General features: G+C 36.5%; 1 protein-coding gene across 2 annotated transcripts; it reads right to left on the bottom strand.

Moving 5' to 3' along the window:
- Positions 1–2,066: 2,066 nt before the first annotated feature.
- Positions 2,067–14,286, bottom strand: LOC110375419 (serine/threonine-protein phosphatase 1 regulatory subunit 10). 2 transcript variants are annotated; one of them, XM_021333511.3, is made up of 5 exons: positions 13,815–14,286; positions 11,920–12,017; positions 11,381–11,655; positions 9,958–11,088; positions 2,067–3,795 (listed from the first exon to the last, which is right to left on the bottom strand). In XM_021333511.3, the coding sequence occupies exons 1-5, from the start codon at positions 13,815–13,817 to the stop codon at positions 2,336–2,338; spliced, it is 2,967 nt and encodes a 988-aa protein (XP_021189186.3). In that variant the 5' UTR covers positions 13,818–14,286; the 3' UTR covers positions 2,067–2,335. The 2 variants fall into 2 exon arrangements, with proteins under 2 accessions (XP_021189186.3, XP_063891393.1); XM_064035323.1 differs by lacking the exon at positions 13,815–14,286 and having other exon boundaries at positions 11,920–12,053.
- Between the last annotated feature and the right edge of the window lie 1,128 nt (positions 14,287–15,414).

Below are 15,414 nucleotides of genomic sequence, written 5' to 3'. Positions count from 1 at the left end.
AATTGTGTTTATTTATGAGAAAGGGATATTCTAAACCGCGTGGATACAATATCTCAACAATAGAACGCTTTACACAAAAATACCGAAACTCTTAACATTGCCATCAATCATCAGCACTGACCATTTAGAGCAGGTGAAAATTTTATCAAATACGGATAGTTTTTCAAAAATATTTAGATTTAACAGAAAGGTACATTAATCATTAATTAAAACTGCATTATCAGTTTTCCGAAAATCACGTCAAAAACTTTTCAAAACCCCTACGAACTGTCTATCAGGAATTAGTCCAAAACAAGGTTGAACCAGTTTCTTAGGAAATCTACGAAATTCAAATTTAGAATACACTCTCACGCATGCTTGGCTAGCCCTTTTGATGCTTGTAACATCCTACAGTCATTAAAACCCTTTGAAATACACGTGAAGTCCTCAAAACCAAGATTTCGCATAGGTGCCCGTTTTTTTTGCAAAAGAGTTTATAAATGTGGATGACATTCTAGCAGCTCCATTCATTTCCTTAGTCAGAGAAATCAGCTGATTGTGTTGTTATTAAAGCTGGGCCCAGACCTACCGTTTCTATGCTGTTTTACTAGAACAGAATATAAATAAAATTGCGCAATACGAAATATCAAGAATTGTAAAAAAATACCGGTCTAGTTGGCGCCTAAAAAAGGGTCAAAGGAACCCGGTATCTTCTTTAACTGTTTTGTCGTGGTGCCAAAGAAAATTCGTCGTCGTGGTTCATTGTACGGCTGCCATTTGAACATCGTTGCCAGTCGTCACAGTCGTCAGAATCCAGAAAGCCTGACAACTAGTCTTGCCACGGGGTTGCCTGGCTAACTGGGTTATGGAGATCGATTGTTCGAAAGAGTTACCGCGGCCCTGGTACATAATAGGCCTACGACGACTAAACACGACGGTTTTTTAGTCAGCAGGCCTGACACTCCCTCACCGCTGCTAACCCACAGCGGGAGGGATGATTTTTGGTGTCGTTAAAAAAAAGATGCCCAGGTACGGAACCCTACACTAAGGCAAGGCACGCTTTTGGCCATATTTGCTCGAACAGGATGACAGAAGGAACAGCCAGCATAGATGCGATAGGTCTGGGCCAAGCCCTATACTGTACCTTGACAGATTCAAAGTTTATAGCTCTCTGGTTACCATAGAGAAGTGTTGTTAAGGTTCCGTACCCAAAGGGTAAAACGGGACCCTATTGTTTTCGCTCCTCTGTCCGTCCGTCTGTCACCAGTCTGTATCTCATTAACCGTGATAGTTAGAGTTGAAATTTTCACATATGATGTATTTCTGTTGCCGCTATAACTACAAATACTGAAAAATAGAATAAAATAAATATTTGTGGGGGCTGTCATACAACAAACGTGATTTTATTGCTCGATATCCATAAATATATATAGAATATTAGTTTGGATGGTACGGAACCCTACGTGCGTGAGTCCGACTCGAACTTGGCCGGTTTGTTTAGGACTTCGTAGCTTCGCTTCGTAGTAGGTAGGTACCCAAACGGTAGAACAGGAGATCTTGTTACTAAGACTTCGCTGCTGTCCGTCTGTCACCAGACTGAATCTCATGTACCATGATAGTCAGACAGTAAAAAATTTCAGAGATGTATTTCTGTCGCCGTTACACGAAATACCGAATACTAGAATAACATTTTAGAAAGTTCCCATACAATAAACCTGACTTTTTATAGTAATGGTACTGAATGTTTTATTGATATAGGTAATAAAAAAAAACAGACGAGTTGATTCTATTACTGATCACCAGTGTCTTTATAATCGGTTCATCCTTCGCAGATAGATACATCTGCCACACACAACTTATAAAATATAATCCGTTTTAGTCGAGAGATGGTATTTCTCTAAACACAATGAATCAATGTAAGTAAATACGATAACAACAGTTTAGAGAGTTATGTAAATGCATAACTCTCTAAACTGTTGTTATCGTATTTTATTATTATATTAGACAAAAACCTTTAGTTAAGTGCCTACCAAAATGTAATACAGGTACGTAATATGTAATGATTGGATGAAATGAAAGTAAATAAATATACTCAAATTATTTAACTTTGTATTTCGTATAAACACTTATGAATATCTTTACATTATGTACATATTTTAACTATTACTTAGATAACTATTTACATTAAGCAGTCTTTTTGGGTGTTTATTCTAAACTGTAGGGAATATCTACGGCACGGCAGCAGGATTGTATAAATGCTAATCCAGCCGTAAACGCTTAAAACTGGAACTATCTTAATGACTTTTTTTATTTACAAAATTTCTTCAAACCTAATGTAGGTACACCTAACCTATCCTTAAAATGGACAATTTACACCTGGATGCAAAAATGTACAATTGTCGCCTTGTCGACAAGATCCTTTTCGTTGGAAATAAATGCAAACCGCTTTGCGGCCACCACGAGCACCTCCTCTTCCGCGCTGAGGGCCATCCCAGCTTCCAGCGTTTTTACCTCGCCAGTGTCCGCCGTTGCCACGGCCCCGCATGGCTCCACGGAAATTTCCCATACCAGGAAAACCATCAGGGCCTGAAGGTGGAGGCCCTTGTGGTCCAGACATATTGAAATCCATTGGAAACATATTTTGTTGCATATTAAATCCTTCTGGTGGTACAGGAAACATAGGATTCGGTCCTCCAAACATTTCTGGTGACATCATCATATTTTCTGGAGGCATCATCATTCCCGGCGGTAGGTTACCGGGCGGAATACCTCCAGGCGCCATGGGCCCTGGCATGCCATTAGCCATCATATGCGGTGGTACTCCACTTGGCCAGTCAGCAGGAACCATGTTACCCTGAAACCCTGGCACACCAGGAAATTGTGGGTTTGGAAAAGAATTAGGGAATTGGTTCATGTTCGGTGGGAACATATTGGGAACATTCATGTTCGCCGACGACGGTGGTGCGTTACCCTTAGGTTCAGGCCAAGGCATATTTCTAAAATCACTTATATTATCTTGGTTACCGGTGACGTCATCAAGAGGTATAATCGTTGGTTCCGTATAAGGATGCGTTTCTGGATCAGGCTCAAATGCAGAGTCGGGGATCATAGATTTGGAGAAATAAAGAGGCTGTAATGTTCCTTTTTGTCGTATTGCTTGAATATCTTTTTCTTTACTGTTTTTACCATGCTCTACCTGTACTTGACCATCGGCGTCAACAGGTATTAGCGGCCGCCAATTAGTCTTTTCCTCCATGACGTCATCATTACTGAGATTTCTTCCTTTTTGGAATGCATCTCTTTCGTGTATCCTTTCTAAGTATTTCATATCTGTAAACGTTTTCGTTACATTTACTCTCTCCGTTTCATCAAGTTCAAAGTATTGGATTTCCTCCAATTCAGTATCTGGTTTCCACTTAATACTTTTTTTCGGTCCCTTTCTTTTGTGGTAGCACAATACTCCTTTAAGTCCATTAATGGTTAAAGTGTGAGGTTCCGATGTATCCATTTTATCTTCATTATCTTCCTTAGTAACGTTTTCTTCAGTGTTTTCAGTTGCATCCGCATTTTTCTCTGAAACCTTTTCTTTATTATCTTCTGTTTCGAGTGTGTCTTGGTAAAATCGTGGTGGTACCGACTTGCTTTCACTACTTGGACTACTCATATTCGTGGGAGTGTGTGGTGGTGATCCGTCATTCCCTGGATTTCCATCCTTAGATCCACTTGTACGTCGTTTTCTTTTCTTTGGATCTCTTTTGTTCGTCGCTGAAGCATTTAGCGCATCCATGAACATGTCACTTTCTAACAACATTATTGCTGAAACAAAACAAAACATATTGTAAGATAAATATAATTCAAAAAGCATTTTGCACCTGTAGAAACATCGAAATACAATAAAAAAATAATAAGATAGCTAAGTCTAAAATATACCTTAACGGGTTCAATTGTAATATCAGTCTTTCGTTTTAGCAATTAACACCTACATAAAGAAGAATATATACATCATCTACTTATTACCAAATCTACTAACGAAACAAAAGTATAAAATATATTCTATTTTTCCTGTTGACTTTCTAATCAGTAAACATTTTCGTAGACTGAAATGTATACGTTGTAGACAACCCTATCCTAATATAAAGGCCAGGCAGACTCAAGGACGTGGTTCCTACTGCTTATGGATTTTAAGACAGACACGTTTGTAAGGTCATAGCATTACGCTTATAGCCATTTTGTACGAGGCGTTACCTCCGTTTGGCTTCATAGATACATGTTAAGCCAATCGTCCACCATAATCTAAACTTCCATGATTTAGTGCCTAGCTCGCTTAATCGTGCCATTTCATTTGTTTAGTAGATCCAGCGCAAGATAAGCTGGCTATTACAGTCGATTAACAGCTAGTTAACGGGGCAAAATCGGGTTGAAATGCCTTTGAGGCACGTAGGTATAACATACATATAAGGTACAACAATGAAAATAAATAAGCAAATCGGGTTGGTACCCTTTGTCGTGTGGTATCTTTCAATCGTAGGATGCTGCGCCTAGAGACGTGACGAATCTACCTACACACGACCCGGTCTGAAGAAGCAGACTTGTCAAAAACAAACAAACATTGCATGCAACGGAATAGTCATCAAATAAAGCCTAATTATCTACAAAAGTAATAACTAGATTTAGCAATAAAATACCGCAGTCAGGAAAAAAACTACAATTCATTCGGACTACCCCTTTAGTTAGTCATTAATTCTTGAGTTCAACAACCAAACAGATAGTGAAAGTCATTTCGCGTGGCGCAATCGAGAATAGCAGCTACTTACGAGTACATAGGCAATCGAAAACTTTTAAACACTACTACTTAATTTAGTTGCGAGCCTGTAGATAGCTAACAATAATTGACACATGAACTACATGTACATTGGGATAAATAAAAATAAGACTCTTGAAGTACAGACGTAACAGTCATTGCTGAGCTTTATATCATGTTCTTGTTTTATGATGCCTGAGGAACTACTGAAAAAAAAAACGATGCGAACTCACCTTGTGGCATCTATAAGTTAGTTTTATCTACTAACTATTATATTGGGTTTTTAAATGGTTTTATTGAAAGTGTAGGTGAACTGAGAAACTATTTTAATTTTAAAAACATAATTAATCTCTTCGTTTTATTGTAACAGTTCATAAATCTATTCGATGTATTTTTCAGATCTATCTCATAGCTAACGGGATGAGTTGTAAACATCTAACAGTGGCCACTTTTGTGCGAGGAAAACACACATTCATCGTCACACAGAGACAACATCCGCAGCGCTCGGAACCTTGACCTTTTATTTAATAATCCTGTCCCACTGTCCCAGTTAGTTGCATGCAAGATTTTTCGCTAATTCATCAATTAAATAAATAAAGAATTAAGTAATTATGTAAGGACACTTCAAATGTTTAAATGGATTTACCGAATTACGATTTTCGCGGTAGGCGGCAATTTATAGTTTTGAAATGTTTGCTTTGTCGGAACAATTATTCTACTGTAACTACTACTAATAAACGTAATACTGTATTTCGTTTGTTTGTCCGGCTCCGAAATAACTGAACCGATATTCTTTCAGTTTTGGAAAGCAACACTTTTCCCGATTAAAATGGGCTATATTTTATCGGGGCACGTGCAGTAGTTCCCCCGGCAAGCGGATGAAACCGCTAGAGTCAGGGTAGTCGGGTTTTTAGGGTGTGCGTATTCCAGTACCGACCGATCGCGGTTCCAATTTTTGTTTTTACCTAGGCACGTTTAAATGATGAACAGCCTGCCACCGATTACCCATTTTTTATAACGTTCATAAAATTAAGTGAGTACTTAGATACATTAGAATAATTCACTTAAGACCATCGTACATACATAAAGGTACTACCGGGAAGATATGGCAGAAGATTTTCCACGGGTCAGTGCAGACTAGCAGCTAAAATATTGAAGCATTATAGCTGCCTGCCGACTGAATCTATGTACACTATTTTATATTCGTTTCGTACAGTGCTAACCTAAAACAACACACTGTTATATAGGCGATTTATTAGCTTTTATGACACTATGAAATCGCTTAAAAAATGTTACGATTTTAGTTGGACTGAGCACCAAAATTAAGGGATTGATTACACTGGCGTTGAATGGTCATAAACATTCCTAATAACCGCGAAACGACACACAGTCATAGTCGGCAGAAACAGGTGATTACTCAAATATGTACGTGTATTTAACATCTTGACACGAGTTAAAACAAAATGCTGCTGATAACAATGTAAATACAATAATAACAATTAGCTAGGTAGGTAGTCGATGAAATCATTATTTAAGAAGATAGTTTATTTAATTTAGTAGTTAATTTAATCGATTTTGTGTAAACAGATTATTTCGGTATCGGCCTTTAGTTACGCCTACTCAATTTTTTTATAGTTTAAAGCAATATTTTGTAAATTATGTAACTGATCTGAAGCAAGTAGTATCAAGTAGTATTATCCTTCATAAACAAAAAATTGCTGAAACATGAATAGGCACGCATTAATATGACGTATCTACTACCTACGTATACTTATTCGAATAAATCATGTTTGCGAAAAATCAGGGTTTTGCATCTTTATTTCTAATTCATGGCCGTATCTTTATTTCTAATTAAATGTATAGATAAGTAGGTAACCTATAAATCGCAGTCGCAAAGCTCGGGTTTAAAAAAATGTAAAACAATAGCGCAATATAAGGGATTTGTCTGTATGGTTCGTATGCTTGAGTAAAGTAGATGTAGGAAATTAACTTTCAAATAAATATGCGGATTTGGAAACTAACTGGTTAATCATAATTTACTCGTAAAGTACCTATATACACATCGCGTGTTTATTAACAATAAATAATAATCATGCGCTAGATATTTCGATAATAGCTAGGTAGGTACAACTCCACTCACTACGAGATAGCATGAGATTTCAGAATCAAAGTAACTCATCAGTTATTATTAAATAAAAATCTATAACTAGGAAAAAATGCAACTTCATACAACAAACAGTTGTTGTTTGAAATCGAAATGAGTGCAGGTATACACAGATAAAAGTTTAAGCACAATCTGTCCACAAAACAGTTATTTTTATGTGTGAATAGACTTATACAACTGGACTTTTCGCCTTATTAAGATGTTAACATATTAACTCTTTGCATTAAAAATTGCCATCCTGTCTACTCACCACTGAGGGTGTGTATTATGGTGAAATTCCACCGGAGTGTGCCACTGTGGCACACAGTACAAATGTATCTTCTGATCGACTCATCTAAGCAAATATAAACAATATTGTGCGTAACACCCCTTTTGTGCACGCACAATATTGGCCAACAAACGAGTGCGAAACATTTTGATGGAATGTCACTCTTAGGATAACAGTTCAGAGTTAGAGTTAACCATTGAACATTGTAATTTTAATTCAAAAACTTTAAGATTTAGTTAATCAGACCAGATTTGATGTTTTCAAACACTGTTGTGATAGTGTTGTCCTAAACTTTATGTACGTACCGTTCTAAATGCGGTAGGTACCTAACTATACCATAAACACGTGGAAAAAACTTGCATTCTACTAACACACTGTCCTTTTAAAACCTTTACTTGGACACAGGTCTCTTCCCTAATATTACAGTTAATTATCTCGGATACTAGAACTTACGTTATTTATATGTTAGGATAATTATTTAGTAGTTCACCAGCTTATCTTTAATATGCCTTATATACTGAATGGCGGTATCTATACAATAGAATATAATATAGAAAAGGTAATCTGCTTAGTTACCTTGCCTATTTACGTAATTAGGTTACTACCGTGGAATAAGGGTTTCTTTACGTAGCTGGAAGTGACGAACGCCACGGGTTACATTAGGGCTACTTTCTACGAAAATAAATTTGTGTGCAATAAGTACTACTTTTTCGGGACGCGATTTTTTTCTTATCTGCTATCAATTTAAATAGGTTAGGTAGGTAGGTACTGTGTAAATAGAGTATCAAAATATTCATGTTCTGTGATTAATTTCATTTAGCCAGCTACATCTAAGGCGCATGCCTTGCCTATGCCCATTTGAAGAATGTATAGCCTGACGGTCATTTCTTAATCGGACTTTGTTCTGCTAAGCATTTTGCGAATATCTGCATCAGTTCACACGATCAGTAGTTGACATTCACGTAGGTTTGGTTAGTTTGCACCTTGATACGCAGATATATACCTAAGTTAATCTACATTGGTAAACTTATTCATCACTTAGGAACTGAGTATATCTGCGTAGCGAGGTAGGAACCTACCGAACCATTTCAGTAATAAAAGGTTTATCAACTTTTATAAAACCAAACCTTTTACTGTGATTTAACTGATTCGGAAAAAACCATTACCTACTAAACTTTATATTCAGGGTTACATTATAAGTCTTTTTGTAAAGCTACGTTGTACTTTAGCACAGCAGTACATTGTATGTTATGTAGCATTTTTTTTCCTAGATATTATTAGTAGGTAAGTAATCTTATGGTTCTTCCGGAAAGTAATTGGAAGCTTGGCAATGTATCTGTAGAGGTTTATTTTTCCTTGTGTAGCAAGCAAGTCGATAGGCCATCTAGGTACGTACTGAGGCCAAAAATATATAGGTACGGAGTCGTAGACGGCGATTTCTTTTCAGGTTTACTAGATGCGGTATTAACTTCCTTTGCGTGTATTCGCTTGATATCAAATATTTTGCAATCGGCGATAATGATATGTGGTGATTGCGTTAAGTACCTATTTAGCTACATAAGCATATTTTACCGAAATCTTTCTAGGGCAATTAGGTACTTATTAAAGATTTGAACGGTATTTTTGTAAAATTAAATTCACACTTGTGATTCCACGAAAAATACCTAACTACATAGATATTCTAAATAATCAAATTGTTAATCTAGAATTTGCAAATAAATAAAAACAAACTTTTTGAATGACGTTGACTGGTTGAATTATTATTGATCAGGATCGGTATAACGAAATCTACAGCAAGACAACCATGTTGATTGTATAGTAACTATAACATCAATCAATGATTCTTTAGAACCACCGACATATAATGGATCGGGCTTGTAGATTCATTAAACCAGACTCCTTTCAACTATTCGAAAGTGACTGGGTGTCTGCTGTTGTTTATATCTGGGCTTTGATTGAAAACGCAAGCAGTATATTGAATTTTGATAATATTATTGCTTTAGAAAATTTCTAATGTATGTTGGGTCTAACTCGGGTATTCAGTCACACAATAGAACTAGTCGAATTTTGGTTTCTGATTAATCGACTACGGGAAGCGTACTTCATCATAGTAAGCGGGTGTTTTGCTTATTTTACTGTTCTAGACATAAGTTTCGACAGGGCATAAATCTCGGGAAATATTAGTTCTGAACTGGTCTGTTTAACTAACGCTAAATTGTAGGCCTAATTATGGAATCTTGTGCATCTTAATTTCTTTTTTTTTTATAAAAAAGATATGGTATGAAGCGTAAATCTCCTAAAATCATGTCGTAGTCGTCTACTGTTATAGTTATTCTGTTCTGTTTCTGATTACATGGATTGCTGAAGAACCACTCCTGGAGCGTCGTTCTCATCAGCGCTGCGGCGAGGCCCCCGGACGGATCCAGTGTAGGTGCGCTGGTATTTTCACATCACGACTAAGTCTTTAACAAATTTAGGATATTAAACTTGAACTAAGCATAAAACGGAAAAAGTCATAGATATTGATTTCAATATTTATTTGAAAAAAATACTTTACAAGTATTAAAAACACTTTTGAACCCGTTAAGTTATACATTTTAGACTTACCACTGACGTTAATGCAACCTAAACAATTGAAAACACTTGGTGACATTAATGGAACACCTTGCCACCACACCTGTAAATCTGGAAAAAAAGAAAACATTAGAAATATATCAAATATGAAAGATATAGAAAAATACTTACGTTTTGGTTTAGGAGGAATTAATTTGATTGCACCGGGTTTTTCAACGGGTTCTACCGTTTTTGGCTTTTTTTCTGGAGGAGGATCATTATGAACTGGAGATGGTCGTTTTGGTATTGATACTGTTGGCGGCAATACAGGTGTCGATTTTTTTGTTAAGACTGCTGCACGCGACGGTGGTGGCTTAACTTCTTCTTCAAGTCCATGTTTCCTAAATTTAGAATTGAATGTTTTAACCGTTTTTGGCTTAGGTTCGTCCGGTTTTCTGACTTCTATAGATATCGAGGGCTTTTCTTTTTTAGCGTCACTCAGTTTCGGTATTTTGCCAAGTTTATGAACTGATGGAGTTTTATCATCTGACTTCTCACTTGATTTGTTAAGTGAGTTTTCTTTACTCTTTTCGCCTTTTTCTTCTTTTCCTTTGTTTCTATCTTTGTCGGAAGATGTCCGAGAACTTCGATCTTCTTTTGATTTGCTACTGGAAGACGATGACTTATCGCTAGATTTCCTACTGCTACTTTCAGTCCTCGATTTAGAGCTATGAGAAGAATTCCTGTCTTTATCTTTCGGCCTATCTTTACTACTGTTATGGCGGCTAGAACTGCTTTTGTGACTTTTATGTTTATCACTTGAATGAGACCTACTTGAATGTTTTGAAGAACTGGTAGACTTAGAACTACTACTACTACTACGTCTGTCGTCTGATTTATCTTTACTGCTACTTTTTGATTTAGACTTTTCAGAATCAGATAGAATTTCAGATTTACTTTCACTATCATCATCTACTTGCGATATGACTTGTTTTCCATCCTTTAAACTAATCTTCAGAACTGGCAATGTTTCAGGTTCGTTATCTAATTCTTCTTTTATTTGTACATCAGTCAAGATTTTATCATTTTCGACATTATTAGAAATGTTTTTTTCTAATTTCACCCTTTCTTCACTTTTTATTTCAATGTTATTGACATTATTTTCATGATCTACATTGGACTCAGATTTTATCAGGGCCTCGGCGTCAGATTGCGCCTCTGTTATTATTTGAGGTATATCAGAAAGCTGGACCGGAACAACTTGCTCGCCCTTAACAGTTTTTAACCACTGTTCAACTAACTTTGATGCTAGGGCTCTTATAGCTGTAAAAAAAAGAATTGTTATAGGTAATAGGAACATTTTAATATTATTTTTATAATTCATAAGAGAAAAGAAATAAAACGTAAGTCATTACGACTACCATTATAGTATATTCAGTCATTAGTGGCGTATTTCTTAAATAAATATATGTTTGTGAAAAACTCGAAAACAGCTGAACCGATTTTCATGATTTTCGATGATTTCAATTTCACTCCTTCTCGGAACAAGGGAACGCGAACGGTTAATATTCTAAATACGCGCGTTCGTGGGCAAAAGTATTATGAATGTTCTTACCGAAGTGGTTGTCGTCCTTTGATAATTCCTTAACTAACTTAGGGCAGTTGTTAGTTTTCAAGCGATCTATGTCAACAGGGCATAGTAAAAGCAGTTCCAATAACTCCTTTACCAGCGGCCAGTTTTTTGTGACTATACTTTCAGTCAACCACATGTGTACTAAAACCCAGCCACCAGAACCCATAAATAAACCAAGTAACTCAGTTTCAGTACATTTTAGTATTTGTATGTAAATACATTTGGATACCAATTTCTTCGAAAACTTAGTCATTAGGCTGGAAGGAAAAAATATACATTTAATCAAATTGTCAATTTAGGTAACAAAGGGTCATTATATTATTCATTAGCGTACTAATCTTTCACATCTCAATCATTTTTTTTAAACATATTTTCGCAATATAGTTTCGCGACAAACGTAGATTTTCTTATACATATAGCTCTAAGGAAAAAAAAAGTAATTTCTCAACTGATGTATTTTTGTTACATCTTCAGTATGATATGATTTGCTCGAATTGTAATAGAAAAGTAGAAAGACTTACCTAGCTAGCCTCTGAACTTCGTCTCTGCTTTTGATGCCACCATTAGGTGATAATAGCACACTCAGGCAGTTCAGCAATTGAATTGGATCAATACGCGGCTGGAACAAAAAACAGTACATTATTGCAACTGAGCCGAAAGGAAACGTCCGTGTATGGTTTTGCGGTAAAAAAAAAAAACAGCTGAACTATTTACTTGGAAAATAAAGTTAATTCTGCAGAGGGTGAAACCGCATTCATGAGTTTATAATCCTAACCAGTTTTATAATAAAAAAAAAAAAACAAAATATGGCGCATGGCTCGCTAAAAAGTAGCCTTAAGATTATATCGTAAGGCTACTTTCATAAAACGTCAGTAGTAGCTGGGGATATAAGAAAGTGGAAGTGAGTTTGCACGGCTTTCGCGTCAAAATGTTTACGATTTAAGGAATTGTTATGGAATGTTAAGTTAATCATCGCATAGCTACTCGCTTCGTACATGTCGGTTACCTACGGCATTACTGAGAAGCAAGTGGCCCGTAATATATTACGAATAAAAATCTATCGTCTATCCAAGTTCGCAATACTGTTAGTAACCGTTCCACTTTTTTTGCTATTATTATTTGAAACCCTAGCGAAGATCAACTGCATTAATTGTGTAAAGCCCGGTTCTTACAAAAATAACCGATAAGTTTTTCTTAAGAACAATCGGATCGTTTATTGTTTATAGGAACCGAGCATAACATACTTATTTAGTTTGCAATAGAAATAACACGACCGTCCGAGTTATTTCTTTGTTCACCGCTAAGGCGTCACAGATAGAAGTGAGATAGAGCGATCACTTGTAAAAAAAAGCTAGCAATACATAACAAGCACGTAAAATGTGAAAGTAGGTGTTGAATTTAAATAGTTGAAAAACTCGATCACACCCGCGGTTTCGGCAGCGCCCCGGCGCAACCGTACATGCAGATTACGTAATAAATTATCCAGATTTACTTTACTAATATCTACGTTAAAAACAATTCGTCTTGTCTCACTTATATTTCAACTGTTTGAAATTCTTATTAGGAATACATCGAAGTCAACCAGTGTGACGAGATTGTAATAAAAAAAAAAAACAAAATGGCTACGTGCGAGCCGGACTCGCGCACGAAGGGTTCCGTAATAAAATTACATTATCTGCACAGGTGTTACCTAAAATATTTATTTTGCTTGCTAGTTTTTTGTTTATAAATATTAATTTATGTTGGACAGCAAAATACGAATTTATCAGTGAAATTTCCAATTTGTCTAGCTATCACGTTACATGGGATACAGCCTGGTGACAGTCGGACGGACATTGAGGTTTTATTAACAGGCTGGTCTCAGTTTTACCGTGTGAGTACGGAACCCTAAAAAAGGACACCTGGAACCTTGGACTAACAAGGTTCAAAGTCCGATTAAGACTACAGGAAATCAGCTATTTATAGGAGAATACAATTGGAAAGGGAAAAACGGAGATTTATGATTGATTATTTTGTCAGATTTTTATTTGGCGCAACTGGCAGTGTGCGATGAATGTGATTCAAGGTACGTGTTCAAAGTTCAATGCAATGCAAACCACGGAGTGCCTGCTTCATTTTCAACAAAGGAATCAAAATGGTGGACGATTACAAGGCCGACTTGTCTTACGTCACGTGTAAAAATACCACACATCACGTGATATTGTTCTAGAAGGTTCGTTGGTAGGTAATCCAGTAACTGTATACCTATTTGCGTACGCAGAATAAGTATCATCGATGATGATGATGATGATAATAAGATAGCATGGTATATTCTTGGTCTACATAATATCTACAAATATATTGCGTGGATGTATTTCATTCTCTGAAGTAAGGTAAATCTATAGTAGATAGGTAATAGGTACATTATTTAACTTACCATTATTTTTAATTCTATAGTACTTCAAAAAATAACACGACACCCGATTGCACAATGGTTGAAATGCCACGCCTTGTGCTCCAGAAACAACATGGCGTCATGTCATTGTAGCAATCTAATAGTCTTGCACGAAGAAACACTTATTTTCTAGGTTTTAAGTTCATCAACATGTAATTACACTATTTTAAACGTATTTATACGATTGTCTGTATTCACAGCAGAGACAATTATAGATAGATTTGGTAATTGTGCAACTAATATGATACGTAGTTCATTTTAATATTCCTACATTTAATATTCTGTTCCATTTAAAGCCTTACAGAAAGGAGTTTAATTAAATTAAAGGAATACACTTTCTAAAATTCAGTGAGTTGGCAGATTTCCAAGCTAAGGCCAGCTAATACGTTCGATCCGAGTAAACGGCTGGCAAGCGGGGAGATTGCTTGAAGAATGAGATTGAACAAAATTGTTTAAACATGAATGAACTACAGTATGAGCGGGGAGAACGGAAAAGGAAGTAAGACTGAACTACGGGTTGACTTAGAGTTGCCACGTAAAAAATAAAATACTGATGTAGTAAAAACATCCGTCAGAGCCAACTGGCTGAATTTAGTTTACGTGTTTTTTTGACCTACACTGAGTAAAATAAAATGAAATTAATTATTATCAACTCTGGACTATTTTAAATCAAGTTTAAAGTTTGTAAGCCGGCTGTTATTTTTGCATCTTTGTCCCTTATAGTGCTGCCTAGATAGCTGACTTGATTGAGTTGAGGAGGTCAATTGGGACTTGTAAAACACTGGTCTTCAACTGCATCAGCCCAAATGGATTATAAGTGCTTTACAGAGTCATCATCATCTCCCAAGCCTTTTCCCAACTATGTTGCGGTCGGCTTCCAGTCTGACCGGATGCAGCTGAGTACCAGTGTTTTACAAGGAGTGACTGCATATCTGACTTCCTCAACCCTGGGCAATCCAATACCCTTTGGTTAGACTGGTGTCAGACTTACTGGCTTCTGACTACCCGTAACGACTGCCAAGGATGTTCAATGACAGCCAAACCGTAGAGTTAAACGTTCCCTCCAAAACACAGTTATTGTCCAAGATATCTTTAGAAAGTACATACAGGCTTTGAAAAGTTGCATTGGTACTTGCCTGACCTGGAATCGAACCCACGCACTCAAACTTGAGAGATTGGTTCTTTACCCACTAGACCACCACGACTATTTTTATAACCCAATATTGTGCAATTTAATTAATCGCATTGAATAAGGAAAGATACATAAGTGGAGATGCCATAAGCAAGGTAAGTCAGGCGCCTTCTACAAGTTCAAAAAACCTACTAGCCTTGTACTAGGAAGTAGGAAGGTATACCCGTGCGCCCCGCTTGGAAAAATGGATGGATTCCAAAGGTGTATATGGGCGAAGACAGTAACGTTCCTCGAGATTTTCTATTATGACATCTTCACTCGTCATTTTGGTCTCCGTGATTGTTAGTCTAGGTAGCGCTTAACATATTTTAATAGGCAACATCTTGCATGCTTTGACGATCGCTAGGCAGGATTATACCTGATTATTTGTGACTGTATTTGTCGTAGATA

Source organism: Helicoverpa armigera, chromosome 6 (assembly GCF_030705265.1).
Source record: "Helicoverpa armigera isolate CAAS_96S chromosome 6, ASM3070526v1, whole genome shotgun sequence".
In the NCBI taxonomy this organism is placed as follows: domain Eukaryota; kingdom Metazoa; phylum Arthropoda; class Insecta; order Lepidoptera; family Noctuidae; genus Helicoverpa; species Helicoverpa armigera.
This window is presented reverse-complemented; position numbering and strand designations above follow the sequence as displayed.